Source organism: Lasiodiplodia theobromae (assembly GCF_012971845.1).
Source record: "Lasiodiplodia theobromae strain AM2As chromosome Unknown scaffold_9, whole genome shotgun sequence".
NCBI lineage: Eukaryota > Fungi > Ascomycota > Dothideomycetes > Botryosphaeriales > Botryosphaeriaceae > Lasiodiplodia > Lasiodiplodia theobromae.
Genome location: NW_023336585.1, coordinates 576,982 through 594,899, shown reverse-complemented (window position 1 = coordinate 594,899; position 17,918 = coordinate 576,982). Strand labels below are relative to the sequence as shown.

The 17,918-nt window shown below is 55.2% G+C and overlaps 7 protein-coding genes across 7 annotated transcripts; 2 read left to right on the top strand and 5 right to left on the bottom strand.

Moving 5' to 3' along the window:
* Positions 1–396: 396 nt before the first annotated feature.
* Positions 397–819, bottom strand: LTHEOB_3590 (Lea domain protein; the record flags this gene model as incomplete). Its single annotated transcript, XM_035512530.1, has 2 exons — positions 397–572; positions 672–819. The coding sequence occupies 2 exons, from the start codon at positions 817–819 to the stop codon at positions 397–399; spliced, it is 324 nt and encodes a 107-aa protein (XP_035362678.1).
* Positions 820–4,317: 3,498 nt separating this feature from the next.
* On the bottom strand, positions 4,318–5,577 carry LTHEOB_3589 (Proteasome regulatory particle subunit; the record flags this gene model as incomplete). The annotated part of the gene is made up of 3 exons (XM_035512528.1): positions 4,318–4,959; positions 5,006–5,241; positions 5,292–5,577. 3 exons carry the CDS (start codon positions 5,575–5,577, stop codon positions 4,318–4,320), a joined length of 1,164 nt encoding a protein of 387 aa, XP_035362677.1.
* A 285-nt stretch (positions 5,578–5,862) lies between these two features.
* LTHEOB_3588 (NADH-ubiquinone oxidoreductase) lies at positions 5,863–7,303 on the top strand (the record flags this gene model as incomplete). Its single annotated transcript, XM_035512527.1, has 6 exons — positions 5,863–6,023; positions 6,083–6,096; positions 6,153–6,215; positions 6,272–6,366; positions 6,423–6,514; positions 6,568–7,303. The coding sequence occupies 6 exons, from the start codon at positions 5,863–5,865 to the stop codon at positions 7,301–7,303; spliced, it is 1,161 nt and encodes a 386-aa protein (XP_035362676.1).
* Positions 7,304–8,037: 734 nt separating this feature from the next.
* Positions 8,038–10,210, bottom strand: LTHEOB_3587 (Ubiquitin carboxyl-terminal hydrolase 22; the record flags this gene model as incomplete). The annotated part of the gene is made up of 6 exons (XM_035512526.1): positions 8,038–8,394; positions 8,545–8,985; positions 9,204–9,538; positions 9,593–9,682; positions 9,745–9,981; positions 10,096–10,210. The coding sequence occupies 6 exons, from the start codon at positions 10,208–10,210 to the stop codon at positions 8,038–8,040; spliced, it is 1,575 nt and encodes a 524-aa protein (XP_035362675.1).
* A 1,071-nt stretch (positions 10,211–11,281) lies between these two features.
* LTHEOB_3586 (Glucose-repressible alcohol dehydrogenase transcriptional effector protein) lies at positions 11,282–13,475 on the bottom strand (the record flags this gene model as incomplete). The annotated part of the gene is made up of 3 exons (XM_035512525.1): positions 11,282–12,104; positions 12,158–12,533; positions 12,587–13,475. The coding sequence occupies 3 exons, from the start codon at positions 13,473–13,475 to the stop codon at positions 11,282–11,284; spliced, it is 2,088 nt and encodes a 695-aa protein (XP_035362674.1).
* A 1,721-nt stretch (positions 13,476–15,196) lies between these two features.
* Positions 15,197–16,360, top strand: LTHEOB_3585 (Sam binding motif containing protein; the record flags this gene model as incomplete). The annotated part of the gene is made up of 1 exon (XM_035512524.1): positions 15,197–16,360. One exon carries the CDS (start codon positions 15,197–15,199, stop codon positions 16,358–16,360), a length of 1,164 nt encoding a protein of 387 aa, XP_035362673.1.
* A 93-nt stretch (positions 16,361–16,453) lies between these two features.
* LTHEOB_3584 (Lyr family protein) lies at positions 16,454–16,895 on the bottom strand (the record flags this gene model as incomplete). The annotated part of the gene is made up of 4 exons (XM_035512523.1): positions 16,454–16,505; positions 16,584–16,596; positions 16,649–16,792; positions 16,844–16,895. The coding sequence occupies 4 exons, from the start codon at positions 16,893–16,895 to the stop codon at positions 16,454–16,456; spliced, it is 261 nt and encodes an 86-aa protein (XP_035362672.1).
* Between the last annotated feature and the right edge of the window lie 1,023 nt (positions 16,896–17,918).

Here is a 17,918-nt window from a genome sequence, read left to right as displayed (position 1 = left end):
TCTCTTCTTTCGCTTTGCTATCTTGGTCGTACGGCTCCATAATAGAGTGGCTTAACTTCAACACGTGCTCAATGGCTTGTTCATACCATATTTACATAATTAAAACAATTCAGTTGCCTTGATGATGCAGAAGAGTAATAAGACACAAAACACGAACATGCGGCACCTCTTAAATGCGAGATGCACGCCAACTCTGGAGCCCGTTGCGAGTGTGCCCTCGCCTTCCTATACCAGCTTAACTGTCCTTGAGACAAAGCAAAGACCGAGAGCAAATCGAACAATTGGAATCTGATCAAAGAATTTCGGGTGAATTGATTACAATTGTATCGATCATTAAGAGGTATGCCATACTTTTCCCCCAGGTGAACTCATTCCCTCGTCATGATGTGAATTGCTTTACAACTTGCCCTTCGCCTCCTCAGCTGCACCCTTTGCCTTGCCGCTGAGCTCGCTAGCCTTGCCCTTGGCCTCTCCGGCCACCTCGTGTGCCTTGCCCTTTGCCTCGGCGGCGATGCCGTCTGCCTTCTGCTTGCCAACACCGGTAGCGTCCTTGACCTTGCTGGCGGCTTCCTCTGCATGCAAGAACAAGATCAGCTCGAAAATTCAATGCATTGGTCGCATAGGCCTGTTTGCAAGCTAAGGTGGCATGGAATGAGGTGTTGATGACGTACCGCCCTTCTCAATGCCCTTCACAGCTGCATTGGAAACGGTCCTGTCGACCTTCTTCGCAGCGTCCTTGACACTGTCGACGGTGCTCTTCTGGAAACGAGCCGAGGTGGTGAAGAGGCGGGCGTTGCGGGCAACGGTAGCGCGAAGCATTGTGAAAGCTTGGAGTGTGTCGTGTATGAAAGGTAGGTAGAGAATTCGCAAAGAAGAGCCTGTTCCTGGATGAAGAGCGAGGTAGTGAGATGAGGGCTGCGGTCGGTTGAGGAATTAGAAAGAATGGGAGGGGGAAGAGGCAGTAGATGTATACAGCTCGCGACTGACGTCAGTTGTATGCAGCACAAGGGAGCTTAGCTTGGGCGGGCCGTGCGTCATCGCGATTCGCTCAAATGCCATCATTCCGCACGCCACCATCCCTGCCATCCCCACACCGCAAAAGCCGCCTCCTGCCCCGTTCTCTCTCTACCCCGGCCCTCTCAGCACTTCATAACCTCATCTCTACGTTATCCCTCTCAACACTCGACCTCGATTGCGCGGCCGCAACTTCCAAATTCATGGCAAACTGCCGTGGCAGCGTCGATCTATCTGCCTAATAAATGATCTCGATCGTTTATTAGGCAGCCGAAAACTGCTTAGTCCTTCGCTGATGAGGCAACCGCCAATTCCCAGCGTTTCCCACTGGGTCTTCTTTGTCTGCGACGTGATCCATACAGAGGGGTGCTGCAGCCGATTAGCGCGAAGAATAGCACGGCTCTAGAACATTGCGTAAGTATACCTCGGTTCTTTTTTTTTTTTTTTTTCCTGTGCAAAAGAACATCTATGAGAATGCGAGCTAAGCCGTACAAGATATTGCTGCTCTAGTTCGACAACATACTTTCCTGACTCTAGATGCTGCCGAAGCAATCTGAATACTCGTGAAGGCTCGAGACTCAGTACTGGTCTTGTCGAAGATATTACTCATTCCCTGCTATAGCCTCAACGCCGAGGCTCAGGCCTGTGCAAGGCTGAAAGCTCAAAGTGCCGCAACGCGGTATTTCCCCGAATAAATCATCCTTCGCAACCATCTCGCACGCGACTTCCCTGGCCGGTGGAAGCTGTCGTCAGGACATTCTTGTTATACACTAATGCCCAGAACATTTCCTCGACTGCTAATGTCAAGAGCTAGATGTCCGTGGAAATGAGTTTGGATGGCTCGGATCCTTCGGCAACCATTAGGTCCTCGTTTTAATGCATCTCATTAGCAAATAATCTTAGTATTCTTGCTTTGATTATGTTGAATCATACTACCCTGCAACACAAGCTAAATTTTCATGTATCATGTCTTTTTGCGGAAGAGTATACGTTTTCCATTCTTTACGTCTGATAGCTAAGCACTAACTGCAAGGACACTATACCTCTGCTGTTATCACCCGCGTTCCTCGAGAAACATAGCGAGGCTACGTCTAACAAGCGGGAGTGTGTTTTGTTGCCACTCTACCTCCCCTATTCTCTCCCTCTTTCCCATACAGCGCTCCCCACCAAAATTTTCGATCATTAAGGAAGTTGGAAGGCCCCAGGCTAGGTCTATGTAGATCGGGGTTGTGAAATTATATGACTGTGTATCCCCTGAAAGGGGTTGGTATGGCGAGCTGGGACCAAGACACAGGTAATATCACATGAGCTAGGTAGGAGAAAACCTTAGCATAACATTGTAGTGTTTATTGTCCGATTTCTGCTCGAGGGGGTAGTGGATCTGGACGAGTACGACAGGAGATGAAGATAATGGTCTCAGCTCATCAGCCACACAGTCCTTTCGGCCGGATTGATACATCTAGAGTTCGAACCTCAAGAGCTTAATAAAAACTCAACTGGTGTCCCGCGAACTACCTATAAGCTCGCAAACGCCGGATACACAGGCCAGGAGTCATAAACCGCAACAGTTCAGAGATCACCCAATCAGCTTCAAGCAGACGCTGACCGTTTGACCATGTTGTACAACGGCTCTCACATGACTTGTGCCAGGTCACTCGCCTCTCGCTCGGAGGTGAGACCTATAACTTCTGACGAAAACGCTGCACTTAAGATGTCCTGCTTGGAGACTGGGCGGACCGTGGTGGGCGCAGCGCGGAGCCGCAGATTGGATGTCAGTATCACTGGCGCTGTGATGAGCAGTAACGAGCTTCAACGCCCATGAAGGCGAACGACTGGCCCGTCTTCAACCGGGAAAGCCAGCGAAAACTGTCACCACACTATCTCTTGTATCCGGAGGATCAAGGGCCTCGCGCAGATGTAGAGTGGAGCCGCCGACCTAATTATTGAAAGCGACATCCCGGCGAGGCTAGCAGGTAGCCGCTGCCTACCCTCTAACGTCCCCAGATTGTTCTAGATCTACCATATGCTGTCATCCCTGTCCGCATGCGCCCGGCAAGGCCCTTGAACCATGTTGGTGCTAGCCGATCCCTGCTGCAGGGGCCTTCAGCGCCGGGCGGGCGGTTCGTCTGCATGCTACATCTCCCGTGCCCCCAGCGTATCCTCTCGCTTGGTTGTCTTGTATGCCGTGCATCTTGTGGGCGCGTCAATGTGCTTCTTTGCCCAGCTCACTAGGCCAGCAGCAGGTATATAAATCCAGCTCATTCTTCGGCCTGATCTCACTCTTGACTTTTTACACATATACTGACTCCAGATTGATGAATCAGGGATTTCGCAGCTGCTCCTACATGGCCTAAGACTTCTGGTGCACCACAGTAAGCTTATACAGTTGCAGAGTAGGAGAAATACGCTGACTCTTCAGTGTCTACCACACAACAAGCGGGGACTGGCAGCACGTCATCGCCATGGTCAAACGAGGCCGTCCTATCGCTCGTGGCCGTCATTCTCATGATTATCATCCCCTGCGTCACCTACATAACCCGTCGGGGCGTAAGAAGCTTCTTCAGTCGACCCTTCGGCCTTGCAATCTTTGACAACATCTACGGTATGAAGTGCTAGTGATTCATGATTAAGGCTAGGCTAAATGGAGCAAACAGATGCGAACAACGATGAGCACAATTTGCTCCCTCTCTTTCATTTCGACTCGCCTTTTGAGGCATCCATGAGGGAGAGGCTTGAGTGGGGCGAGTTGTCGGCCCTGCGGATACGTCGGCCGTACGAGGAGGAAGTAGCGGGATGAACCATAAAGGATCAGGGAATGATTGATTTAAATCGAAACTGAGGACTGCCCGTTAGCTTATCTTTAGGAATAGCCTCTCGGTTTCGTTCGCCTACATCCTTTCGTTCCTTAGCATGTGAACGAAAAGTCGTGTATCCATTGATGCTTATGGCTGATATTAAAACGGGCGGTTCTCATTGTCAATTACTGATAGGACTCCGAGGAAGAAACCCTCTTCACCACAACATCATCGACCTCAACTCCCGCATGATCTCAGATATGATCGTCGATTATTTGCTGTCATTTCATTAGCGCAGCCGGAGAAGCGCTTTCTATTTTTGGCCCACATAGTTCGGAATACTGAGAACCAAGAACCATATTGCCACCATCATACACACAAGGCTCGTCCTGTCTTCGAGGGCAGAGGACGAGCCATGACCACTTCACCTGCTTCCCACTCTTCTGAGCCATCCATTATGCCCTAAGGTCTCGTCTAAACTGTGCAGCGGCAACGAGCGAATCTTCCTCTAAGCAGCCCACACATCCTTTCCGGCGGTCTCGATCCAGTTACCCAACTGATTGACGCTCGAATCCCAGTCCCTCAGCCTAGTCCTCATGCCCTCGATCTGCTTCATGTCCAGCACCTTCGGCTGAACCCAGTTGATCTTGGCAATCTGATCCACCTGGTCAATTGTTCCCTTCAGCAGACCCAAACTCAACGCCTTCATGATCAGGTGCTCAATTTGGTCGATGGGCACCTTGGTTTCCTGGGAGATGGCCTGGAAGGTCATGGCGCGGTCCTGAGGCGGGCGGCGGAAGACCGTCTCGGTAAGGGCGGCCAGAGAGATCTTCTGGTACAGGAACTGTTGGTGCTCCTTGAGGAGGTTGTTCTTAGAGATGTTTCCGGAGAGGACGTCGTAAGCAGCCAGGTCGCCGCGGTTGAAGGCGAAGAGGAGGTCGCGGAGCCAGGCGTGAGGAGTGTTGGTAAGGGAGTCGAGAATGGGGTGGAGAAGAAGCTCTCCGAAATTGTAGATGGAGTCTGAGACGAGAGCTGCAATGCTTAGGTCGTAAGCACGCTGCATGGTTTCCTCGCGGGGCAGCTCGGAAATATCGACGCATGCGAGGAAGAGCAGAGCGTTCTTGTAGTACGAGGCGAACTCGTGTTGCGACTGAAAATGTCAGCTGCATCATCTAGGACAACGGCAGAAGTGGTACCTTGTAGTATTCGGCGTTCACGCGGTAGAAGGATGCATGAACGACCGTCTCGACCGTGTCGAACGAGTCCAGAATTCGCTCGCTCTCGTCAAGCTTCTTCCGTGAGGCGGGGAAGTCGCGCAGCTGTAGTTGGACACTCGCCACGGCGACGGTAGCGTAAACGTATGCATCTTGAGAGGCAGGCTTGTTGGCCTTGTCGGCAAGGCTCTGGAGGAAGGTCAGGCGCTCCTTGTCATCTACATCACTGGTGTTAGCTTGCTTCTGGAAGAGATGTGGGCGTGCATACCCTTGAACTGCGACGCGGCGCTCAGGCCCAGGGTGACGAGCTTCAGCTGGTTGATCTTGTCGGCGAAGGTGCGAACGAAGGTGTTGAACAGGTTTATCCGCTGGGGGGCGCTCTGCGGGTGGCTGTAGAACTCGACCAAAGAGTCGGTAAGCTCGTGCCACAGCTTGCGCTCCCAGTAGTCCTCGAAGTTCAGGAAGAAGGGTTGCAGGTCATCGGGAGCGGCGTCGCGCTGCTCGGCGAGGTAGTCCGGAATCATCTCCAGGTCTTTGGCCGTCGGTCCCGCCATCGTGGAGATGATGTGCGAAGAGGAAGACTAGTGGGTGGACGGGGGACGATATATGGCGGTTGGAGGGCGCTGTCGGTGGTGGGTTGGTGATGTCGGTGCTAGTGGAGCTGCGGCGAGCTTCGCAGCCGCCATGGCCTCTAGTCGTAGCTTCCAATGAGCTCGCCGACGATCGGGCTGACATATCTCCGGCCGCCGACGCTGCCGGCCAAGCCCAGAGCAACCACCAGCGCGCCCTCCGCATCGACAACCACCCTCCCGCCGCTCTCCGCTCTCTCACCCCGCACCATGGCCCTCTCCAGGAGCTGTTCTGGCCCCAGCGCCGGCCTGGCCAAGGCATTGGCTGCTCCTCGCCTCTCCGCCTCCTTCGCCCGTCCCGCCCGCCGCCAGGTTCACGATGTCGCGATCACTCGCACCGGCAAGCCCATCATCAGGATACCCGGTGGCAGGTGAGTCTGCCCAGAAATTCTGCTGGATATGAAGCTGGTGCTGACTTGTCGCAACACAGATCGTCGCTTGGAGGTTTGATCCACGCATAGCCCGCCTTTCCATCCAACCGCGACTGACTCCTTCGCAAGGCCACACCGCAACCGTTTTTGGCGCTACCGGCTTCCTGGGAAGGTATATCGTCAACAGACTGGGTACGAATTACCGCGCGTAGTCTTGGAAGGGAGGCGCTGACCCGGGAATTGAACAGCACGTCAAGGTGTTACCGTTGTCATTCCTTTCCGTGAGGAGATGGCCAAGCGTCACCTGAAGGTTGCCGGTGATCTCGGCAGGGTTGTCTTCATTGTAAGGAATTCTTTCATGCAAACGAGTGCATGGCATTGTGACTGATTCACGCGCAGGAGTACGACCTGCGCAACACTCAATCCATTGAGGAAAGCGTCAGGCACTCGGACATTGTCTACAACCTCATTGGCCGTGACTACCCCACCAAGTCAGTGAGCGAGCAGTCTTGAGTTGGGGACAATGTTAATGGCAGTGGGACAGGAACTTCGACCTTGAGGATGTGCACGTCGAGGGTACCCGACGCATTGCCGACGCCGTTGCGAAGTACGATGTCGACCGCTACGTTCACGTTTCAACGTACAATGCCAGCACGAGCTCTCCTTCTGAGTTCTTCCGGACCAAGGCTCGTGGCGAGGAGGTTGCGCGCAACATCTTCCCTGAGACTACCATCGTCCGCCCCGCCCCCATGTTCGGTTACGAAGACCGCCTTCTGAACCGGCTGGCCGGTCCCACCAACGTCATTACCTCCAACAACATGCAGGAGCGCTACTGGCCTGTGCACGCCATCGATGTCGGCATGGCGCTCGAGCACATGCTGCACAACGATAACACCGCCTCGGAGACTTATGAGCTGTACGGTCCCACCAACTACAGCACCGCCGAGCTCGCAGAGCTGGTCGACAAGGAAATCCTCAAGCACCGCCGTCACATCAACATTCCCAAGCAGCTGCTCCAGCCTGTCGCTGAGATCCTCAACAAGGCTTTGTGGTGGCCCATCACGTCGCGGGATGAGATTGAGCGCGAGTTCATTGACCAGCAAATCGACCGCACCGCCAAGACCTTCAAGGACCTTGACATCGAGCCCGTTGAGATCAAGAGTGTCCTCTACCACTACCTCAAGAGCTACCGCAGCTCCACCTACTACGATCTCCCGCCTCAGACCGAGCGTGAGAAGCGCGAGGAGCGCAAGTACCTCCACGTCCTGGACGACCAGTGATTTCCACCACCATTTTCCCTTGAGTGCATCCGTTATTAGTTTATTTTTCCAGGATGGATTGGGTTTCAAAGCGCCAAGAATCGAAGAATAAGAAAGAAAGGAAGGAAGCCATTTTGTGTGTACATAAAACAAGGCTAGCGCGGTTTCTGGCTGCCCTGTACTTGTAGGAGAGGCGACCATACAGGCGAAATGAAGCTCGAAAAAGATCAAGTTCGGACGACGTTTGCTGAGGCGACGTGTGCGGTGCTTAACTGAGTTCCAGGCCCACCGAGCCTTCACAAAACCACCGCCACGTTTACTATCGCAAAGACACAGGAAGGTACCTCTCCATGTGAGAACAACGCCCTGTCGCTTATGCTAAACTACGGAATCGAAAGAAAACCCAAGATCTGAGCCGTAGCCCAGTCTGTCCCACCATCCCATCCGTAAATCCCTTCCGCCTTCGCCGCGTTTGTTCAACGAGTACTCTCATGATAGACTCGCGATATGAACAACGCAGTGAAAGAGCAGAAAACGAAAATTAAAAAGGCCCAACGTAAAGTAATCAGGGGAAATGAGATGAGAATCCCAGATCAAATCCTGAAATAATATCGAAAACTTAGTAGCAAGTCAGAACAGATTAGCAAAGAAAAAGTGAAACAAGGTTGACGCGAACCCCTTCGGCCTACGTGGTATCCCCCTCCCTCTGTTCCTACATCTGGAAGAGCTTTCTTTAGATTCTTCCCGGAGGTCTCTTACCCCTCCAGATTGCGCACAACGTAGACCAACAAATACGCCTCGGCCCTCAGCACGTCCGCTTCGCTCGCTAGCACGACCTTGCTGTCGTCGAAAAGGAACCAGTCGCCGCCTTTGCGTGCATAGCTTACATAGTGGCCCGAGTCGATCTTGCCCTTGTGCACAATGACGCTGGCGAGCTCGTACATGCAAGTAGGCGGCGGGATGGCGCCGTTGCCGCCGGTGGCTTTCGAGCCGTTTGCCGAATCCTTTGACGAGCTGCGGGCACGAGTGGTGTACGGGTAGAGATCGAGAGACGTGGGGAACGCGATTTTAGTTTCGAGCTTGGTGGATGTTGACTTTGAGGTCTCGAAGCGCTGTGAGAGCTATCGTTAGCGGAAATTCCCCTTTCACAAGGAACACGGGGGCCTGTAAAGTATCGATGTCTTGCGCGTCTCTCAATTTGACAAAAATGAGACCAACTCTGTGACGATTATTGACTTCAATGGCTCCAGTTTCTAACATACCTTGAGGTGAATTGGGAGCACCGGCGGAAGCTTCTTGATGCTCAATTGCTTCGTGGCACTCTGCTGCGTACCGCCGCACTTTTCGCAAGAGTACTCCGCTGCGGGCAGCTTTTCTTTTCCTGTGAAGCGATCCAAGCAATCTCTCAGGTCAATTGCCGGGTTTTTCTCTGCAGAGTCGTTTTCCAACTTCCGCTTCTTCGCTTGGGAACGCAGATCCAACGAAAGATCCATAACCGGATCAATTGCCGTCGTCACATTGTGACACTTGTCGCAAGTGACTGTACTTTGGAGCTTGCCGGAAAAGGTTTTGTGAATGAGGCATGTGCACTCTTCATCGCCGTCCTTTCCATTGTTTTCGGTGCCGTCGTTTTCCAGATGCAGATTGTTGAGGATAAACTGCATGTACTCATGAGCGTCCTGTTGCTGGTAACCTGCGAGAGCCTGTAGTCATATTAGCAAGATGATCCTGATATTCGGGCTCTATCCCCGAGTGGAGACAGACTTGGAAGCCATGCGGTAGTGATGGACCTGCGGAGGATAGTTGAAGAGATGGCAAGGACAAAGCCGACATCATATGGACGCTAGCTTAATCCAAGTCTCTCTTTACTTCCCACGCGGTATTCCTTCACTACAGCAATGGCCCTCTTGGAGAGGCGTACCTGCGCGCCGGACCAGCTGCCTAGCAGCATGCTCACGGCACCGTATCCCTCCGTCTTCTCCAGCGAGTAATATTCCGTAAATATTTCGTCCAACGCACAACTAGTACACGACTCTCTATCACAGTCTTTGGACGTGTGGCCCTCGCCCAGGTAGAACGCTTTGATGAAGGGGTTGTGTATCAGGCACTGCAAGATCACGCTCATGAAGCATGTCTGGCCCATGTTATACAATCCTCGCAGTCCAATGGCGCGACAAGGAGCGAATGTAGAGTTCTGAGCGACGAGGCGGTGATCTTCTGGCGTCATGGTCTCTTCTAACCTTCTCTTTTTGCGGCCTGCCGACGATTAGCACAAAGTGGATTCCCTGAGGTGGTCCAATGGGCACCTACCTTGCAGCAAGCGTACATTCTCTAGCATCGGGTCGTAGATAAAATCCTTGCATTGTTGGCAGTACACGCAGCCCTGCTTCGATTCCACAGCTGTCCGCCAACGTTCAGTATCATGGCCAACCAAGCTGGCATTGCGCAACGGGCAAACATACAGAAAGCATGCTTCTTCGCCTCGAAATGTTCGTCGCGTAGCTCTGCTGTAAAGACGCCAACGCACTGCAGGCACATGTACGTCGGCTTGAGCGAAAGGACGGGGCGGCTGTCGCTGTTGAGGCTCGATCGATGGGTCTGAGGTATTATACTGTGGCGGTCGTGGATTGTCTGGATGATGTTGGTGTACTGCTGCACCAACACCTTGCGCCGCTCCGCGAACAGCGGCTCTAGGTGTTCTGGACAACAGAGGCGGCGAATGTCAGTTCGCGACGAACCCTTTCACCAACGGGCGCGCGCGTACGACGCACGCCGCTGAGCGCTTGCCGGCCACGCCGCAGCTGAGAACTCACCACAGCCGTAGAGTATCTGGGGCAAGTTGCTCGTGCCTGTGAGCAGCTTGCCCTTGGTGACCTTGTTGTTCGCAGCCGGCCCTGCTGACTTCGGGGTCACGGTAACGGTGTCCATGGCGGGCGAGTGAGCGTCGGAGTTCCCAGGTTGTGCGAGGCTCGAGGTGGGGGCGCGCTACATGGCGCTCTTGCGGGCGGAAGTGGAAGTAAGTCGGGGGCGCGTGGTGGGAGCGAGGCTGGCGGAGATGTTCAGTGTCAGATAGCAGAGAGTCGCATTAGCGCGGATGTGCGCCGCGGACGGACAGGGACCTGCATGAGTCGCCGCAGATCCACAATGACGGATCTCACGGGTGAACCCGCGTCCACTTTAACCGCACCCTTGAGTGCTTCCCGCCGCTCTATACACACGTCACAGCGCGCATTGGCATCCGTAAGATTCAAGGCCTCGCTCTATCCTGAGCGGGCTATCGCTTTCACGCCAGACGGACGAACAAACTACCTAGTACATCGTTACAAAGAAATGAGAAAAAAAAAGTCGCCGAGCTACACCAAACGAGGACTGCAACGTAATGCAAAAGAACCCCCTATCCAGACCGTAGACATTCAAGCTGGACCGGTGTGACACCTTGGCACTGCCGGCCCGCAAAGAAAGACGTGGGGGCGAGGCGGAAAACCGAAATGAACGCAGTGAACCTGGTAAACCGGCGCCTGATTCCCCAGAAAGAAAAGTGAGGAGGTTGAGCTGAGCAATGCTGCACCGAGCTTGCTCAGCCACCTTTGAACCCGAACGAGACAGAAAGAGTGTGTGGGACGAGGCAAGGCCAGCCAGGGGCATATTGCAACGGCGTCTTTACCCCGCAGGCTGCTTTTGCTCCACACCCGCTCTACCTCCAGGCCCCTCTTTTGTTAAGTCGAAAGAGCCCTAAGAGACCTCTTGAATGCTTTATCGCGCCTCCCGTTCAGTCCTCTCCTAGCCACCAGCACCGGAGACTTGCGGAAAAGCAAACCCACAAAGCATCAGAAACCCATAACACCGCTTCATTCGTACGGAAGAGGAAAGGCATTCGCGTAAGACGATACGAACACCCATTGTACCGCAGCGCCATCCGTATGATACCCAACTGCTGGCCATACAAATCCAGCGTGCTGAACCGCTTGACATGCAAAGAGGAAATTGGAAGTTTTGTGCCTAACGACGGTCTCGTTGCGGCCCAAAGTCTGCCTCTACAGTCTTTCTCTCTTTTCGGCTTTTGAACACGAACTCCGCCAGCAGCGCCAAGTGGTCGCTGGGGAAGTGGAAGTTCGGGAATCCGGGCACACGTTGCATGTACTCCTTGTCAACTTCTCCCAGGAGGCCGGTGGCGTTGAGCGCATTTGTCGCGTAGAAGATGTAGTCGATGACCCCGGTGAAGCCGGGCGTGTAGTTGGTGAAGCTGAGCTCGCCGATGTTCGAGTAGCTAGACTTGAGGCTGAAAGGATGAGACATTCCTTGCTTCGTGAACTGGCCATACTTGTAGTTGCCAAGATCAGCGTGGCCGCTGGAGAGGGCTCCCTGGGCAATCAGCTCGTAGACTCCAGAGTCAGGTGTCGAGTTGAAATCACCGCACAGCACCAGCGGAATTTGCTGAGGCTCGGTGTAAGTCATTGAAGGCGCTGGTTCCGGCAAGGGTTCCGCAGGTTCCGCGTCACCCTCGTCGTCACCATTGGCATATTTGTAGACGGCCTTGTCGGTGCATGGTGCCCACGCGACATACTCCTCCGCATTTTTGTGGATCTGTTCCATAAGAATGGCCGCCTGAATGACCTTGACATCCTTGAAGATAGGGTCCCAGTAGACGTGCGCGTTCACTACCATGAGGCGCGCTCCGGTTTGGCGGTTCTCAAAGAATGCTGACACAGCGATGTTGTCCTTGGGCATGACACGGTTGAAAATGTCGTGCTCGCCCTTCATATCAGGTCGATTGATGGCCAGGTTGGCAAAGTCGAGGAGCTTTTTGTCAAGGAGGATGAACCTGTATCTGTTAGTCAATCAAGCAAAAGAGTGAAAAGACACACTGAGACCTACTTGCTGTTCTTGTAGAAGATACAACATCCGTCAACAAACTTGGCTTCCTTTTCAGCCATAGTCCTAGACCTCGACTTCTGCCAGTAGACGCCCTTGTAGTCGTTGTGAGCCAGTGCCGGGCGGAAGTACTCATTGTAGCTCTCCGAGTCGATCTCTTGGAGGCAGATGATGTCGGGTTGGCGACTGCGCAGTTCCTGCAGGATGAGATCCCTTCTGTGCTCCCAAGACAAGGCTCCAGATGGCGTGTATCCGTAGTGCGACTGTGTAGCCATCCGATCGCAAAGAATGTTGTAGCTGAGAACCTGGAACTTGTCTTCCGGGCTAGCCGGTGTGTCATCGAGGACGATCCAGTCACGTTCCGTGGGCGGATCCGGTCCTTTGGGTGACGTTAGAATGTAAAATACAAGCAATAGGCAAATTGGCACTTACCCGGCGCTTGCTCGCGCAGGTACTTGACGAGCTCGGTCGTGCCGTGCTCGACGATGATGCCCTTAAGCTGATCGTCAAGATTGGGGTTGCCCTCGATACCGAGCATTTCCAATTGATACAAGGAGCCCATCTCGTAGGGCAGGGTCTCAATGTTATTGTCGAAGAGCAAAAGCTCACGCAGATTGACTAGCATACCGATTTCAGGAGGAAGCGTACGGAGGTCATTTAAGGATAGATCCAACTCCCTCAAGTTTCTAAGCCTTCCAATAGCGGGAGAGAGGAAAGTGAGCTTGTTGAAGTTCAGATAAAGCTTAGTAAGGAAGGTGTAGTCAAAAAGAGCCGGAGAGAGAACTTTGAGATTCTGGCCACCGAGATCCAGGGCCTTCCATATCTGCGAGTCATCCTTGTCATTGTTGTCCTTTGCAGCTCGATGGCGCTCTTCCTTCTCAGGCTCCTTCGCAATTCCATTTGCCTGTGCAGCCGCTACTCCCTTGTTTGTCGATGGGTGGTTACGAGCGTGGGAGTGAGACATGGTCATCTCACGGGCATGCTGCGCATACTGCAGCTGCAGCGCCCAGTGCTCGTTTGGCGCCTTCGCCAAGCTACTGTGGACGCTTCCTGGAGTGCCATTTTGCAGGTGATTGGCCCCAAAGTGCGGTGTCGTGTTTCCCAGAACTCCATTCGACATGTTGTGCTGGTGGTTGCCAAAGTTTGCTCCGTGTCCGCCGTGCGCACCGTGGTCTTGGTGCTGGGGGTGCTGGTGGTTCTGATGCTGATGGTTTTGGTGCTGCTGGAACTTGGCCAGGTTCATCTGCATCGCAAAGCGCTGGTGAGAGTTGCCGTTCAGCATGCCGTGCTGTCCTTGTTGCGCGTGCGTCTGATTATACATGCTGAAGGGGTTGTGCGCGGGCGACTGCGGCCCAGGCGAACGTGATGGCGAAGGCGTGTCGGGATTGAAGCCTATTCTGCCACCACTCGTGACCGGCGATCCTGTGCGGGGGAGATTCCTAGGGAGGTGTGCTTGTTGGTTGAAGAAGAACTGCCCGGCTCCTTGCTGGAACCGGTATGGACCATCGGCCATCTACAGTGGAGAGATAACCTCGAGGATGTGCCGGGTAAGCCGTATGCCGCTATGAATGGGGGTGCGGAGATGCGGAGGGTGTTCGGTGCGGGCGTTAAGTGAGCGGAAGAGGCTGGGGACGGTGGTGTCTTCTTCGCCTGAACATGAGCAACCGCGCAGCCGACACTCATCAAATGAATGCAGGGGAAGATCCGCCGCAGCGCGGTCCGCGATGGCGCGCCAACAAGGCCAAGGTGTCAGCCAGGCAAACGAGCAGCGCGGGCGTGTTTGTGCGGGCGGGACCGAGGCTGGAGGATATGGGGAGTTTGCGCGCGGTGGCGGGGGGGAGCAGGGTCGCCGGATGTTATGCGGTCGCAGTGACGGGCGGCGAGGAGCTAGAGCAAGACAGACGCGTGAGCAAGAGCCAGAGCCGGAGCAGTGTTTGGCTGGGAGGCGGGTGGTCTGGGATGACGAGACTGTTTCGCCGAACGGACCTTTGGAGCAGCAGGGCACTGGGCTGGGCGTCGGTGCTAGCAGCGCGGGAGTCGGGCGGCCGAGCTGGAATCAATGGGAGCGGGACGCAGGCGCAAAGAATGGCGTGGGCAGTGGAGGTGCACGATGGGGTGGTTGGCGGCGGGCTTGGAGGTAGTCTCCAGCTCACAGACGAGCACAGATCGGGAATGCACGTGACCGCGGCCTCAGGCCAGACGACCTTGGCCCGCCCGCTTCTGAGCGCGACCGCAGCGGCGGCGGGACGGGCCCGCCTGGTGGGATCATCAGGCCCTCGGCGTCTCGCGCGCAATGCCTGCCATCACCTGTTCATGCGCCTGCGCTTGCGTGACGCTGCTGCGTTTGCTGGGCCTTTGACGGGGCGCCGCTCTGTGCTAGTAGCTGTCACCCTCCCGGTCGCGGCAGCTCCAGCGCCTTGGGGCTGATGAGAGACGGTCGCAGTCAAGTCAAGCTCAGGCGCCACAGCGGGCCTCTCGCACCCAGGCTGATTGGAGCGTGGCCACCTCGGCTTCGCTGAGGCTCATACTTCGGCGCGAGGGGCTGCGAATGTGAAGCTCGAACAGTCTCACCTGAGGCTGAAGCTTGCCGCGATTCACAGCTGCGCACGCTTTTCACGCTCCTCGCCCGCCACCCTCCGCGCTCAACGCACTCGTCCCGCCGTCCATGCCTCGGGCGGCGCTCTCCAGGCAGCTCTCTCGCATTCCGCCGTGCCGCGGCCAGCGGGCCATTCACCGACGCTCGAGCGCCGCCTTAATAAGTCCGATACAGTGGGGAAGGTCGATAGACTGGGATACGGGCCACGGGCCGACAGCTTAGGATGGAATGGTACATGGTAAAGAATCACCCTTTGCACGCATCAGGGGGCCGTTTCCACTACGCGGATCATGGCTTAATGCTAAGCCCGAGACTAGTACCGCTACCAAAATGTCCCCTCCTCCCAGCTACAGCGCCCCAGATCCGCTGCCGCAGACGACCTGGAGGGCCTGCTGAGTCGAAATTCCATCGTCGCATCCAGCAACGTGAGCTCATCATTGGCCGCCATGGAGGTCGCGCGCGGCTCCACTTCCAGCTCCCAGTCCACCCACAGCAGCGGCGACAGCCACCAGCCGCTGCTGTCCCCCTTCGTCATCCGCCATGGCCGCCGTTACCTCAAAGATCTGCCCTATCCGCTCCCTTGCGACCTCCCTGAGCTGCAGCGCCAGAACCTGTCCACGCTGCTCGCCGTCACCGCAGTCGGCAAGCCCATATGCACGCCACGCATCAAGGAGATAGCCCCGAAGAAGGTGCTGGAGATCGCATGCGGGAGCGCATACTGGACGTCGCTGGCTCACGAGTATCTCAGCGGACTCGGCTTCACCGACGTCGAGTTTACCGGCATCGACATCGTCCCTATGGCTGCCGACTTGAACAAGCAGGGTGTCAAGTGGCGCTTTATCCAGCATGACCTGCGCAGGTTCCCCTTGCCCTTTGAGGATGAAGAGTTCGATATCGTGGTCTGCAAGGATCTCGGGCTCGTGATCCCCACTGGTGTTCCCTCCCAAAAGGCGCTGGAGGAGTTTATCCGGTGCGTCAGGAAGGGCGGTGCCTTGGAGTGCTGGGACGTCGACTCTGTCATTCGCTCCCTTCTACCCCATCCTCCCCCGCCACTGCGCCACAATCAGGGGGATGAAGATCAGTGCGCGAAGACTGCGACGTTCTTGATTTCGCCTTCGACGCCATTCGCCAGCTGCCAAAACAAGTACCTACAAGACGCGAGCGACTGGATACAGGATGCTGTCGAAAAGCGGCAGCTGTACACGATGCCGTGCTCGCGTATTCTGCAGTTGCTCCTGCAGGAAACTGAGACTCTAAAGGACGTCGACTATCGCCGAGTGGCCATTCCCCTGGGGGAGATGCGCTGGGAAAGAGAAATGAGTGGTGAGAAGAGGCCGCTGAAGCGCAGGGACAGCGAGCTGGCAGCGAAATTGAAATCGGGCGAGGATTCCATTCTGACCGAGGAGCAAGCTGCTCTGAGAAGCACTGCGCTCACCGTCGTCATTCAGTTCATTGAAAGCTTGGAGCCATTGTTGAAGGAAGTCAGTGGAAAGAACCAAGAGGAATGGCAGAGATGGTGGGGCTGGATGATGGACGATCTTCTTCAGCAGAAAGGTGCATCGAGCGGAGAGTGCCTGGAACTCGGTGCTTGGTGGGCTGAGAAGATCTGAGAAGCATTATACCCATTATACTCTCTGTCCCGCTTGCTTGCTTTTCCTCATACCCTTGGCAGCTTTACAAAAAAGACGAGAACCTGAGCTCTCTCAGGCCTTGTCATACCGCTGGCGTAGTGCGCGGTATCTCTTTAAATAGTATCTGTATGTTTGTCAGTCGCATAAGAACTACCAGCACGATGCGTCCACACATGGTGTCTGCAACCCCGAGCAAACCTACAAGGCCTCAATCTCTACGAGACGACAGTCAGCAGGCTGCGGAGACTCGGAGGTGGTAGGCCGTACCTTTCTTCACGAATTCGGCTCTTTCGATTCTCCGCTTGATCTGCTCCTCATCTCTCAATCCGGCTTGGCTTGCAAACGCATTGTGAAGGCGTTTTCGGAAGAAGTTGTAACCTTGTGGGTACTCCCTGCCGAGGTACAGCAACTCTACTCTGGATCAGCGCTTGGCCACTCATCGTGCGGTAGAGTTCAACCCACCTTTGTAGATCCGGATGACCTGATAGCGCAATCCTGGGTTGATCGAAGACATATTTGGACGGCTGCAGACCCGCCGTTATGCAGTTAGGGAGGTAGCGCAGCCAGCTCGGAATGAAGGCGAACGGACGCAGGAGGGTTCGTGGATGAGCTTGCTGTTTCGGAAGAGGCTGACGTCGTAGATGCGGCGGGGCCGAGGAAGCGTGGCTGGCGGGTCCCTCTCGGGTCCCTGGCGCCATCTTGCGCGACCTCCCCGCGGGACGTGTCCATCATTTCGAACTTTGTCTGAACCAACGTGCATCTGTCCCTAGTATCACCGCTTGTTGGCAGTTGGCCCCCCGCCTCATCCGTATCGCCTGACCCCCGCCCTTTGCCATTGGTACCTGTCCCGGACGATGAGACACCCTGCCGCCCGCCCGCTGCTCGCGCATCTCGCGTCGCCTCTTCCGGCATACCGACGGTTTCCCTGCGCATACTATTCTTCCGCATCTGGCGACCCGTCTGCACCTCCTGCCGCTTCATTGAGCCCGCGATGGCTCTCGGACGTCAAATCCCGCATCGGGAAATGTATCACATTTGGCCTCAAGCCTGAACAGACCCATGCTGCCGGCCGTATGTTGGAGGAGCTGGCTCGCGATTGGAGGGAGCTTGTTGCGGGAAGCGAAGGTTTCCTGACAGAGAAGAGCAGGAGGGGACTCTACCGGCAGGACGTCGTGTGGGGAGAAATGGTCCGCGCTCCGTGTCATGACAAGCAAATACAGAACATAGGCTGATGAGTATTGTTTGGGCGGTGTGCAGGATAGCATGGTGAGTTCCATCCTGACGGCAGTCAATCCAAAACAGATAACGCTGACTGGGTTCCGCAAAGGGTATGCGCCAACGTCGCCAGCTCCGCATTATATATTGACATGCTGCAGGCCATGTAAACAATGTCGTCTACAACCGGTACGCCGAGTCGGCGCGCGTCAATTGGGGGCTCAATTTTGCCAACGTCCACGACCCAGCACACCGGAAAGAATGGGCTGAAATCATGACCCCAAAGGCAGACGGACTCATCCTACGAAGTATCCGAACTGAC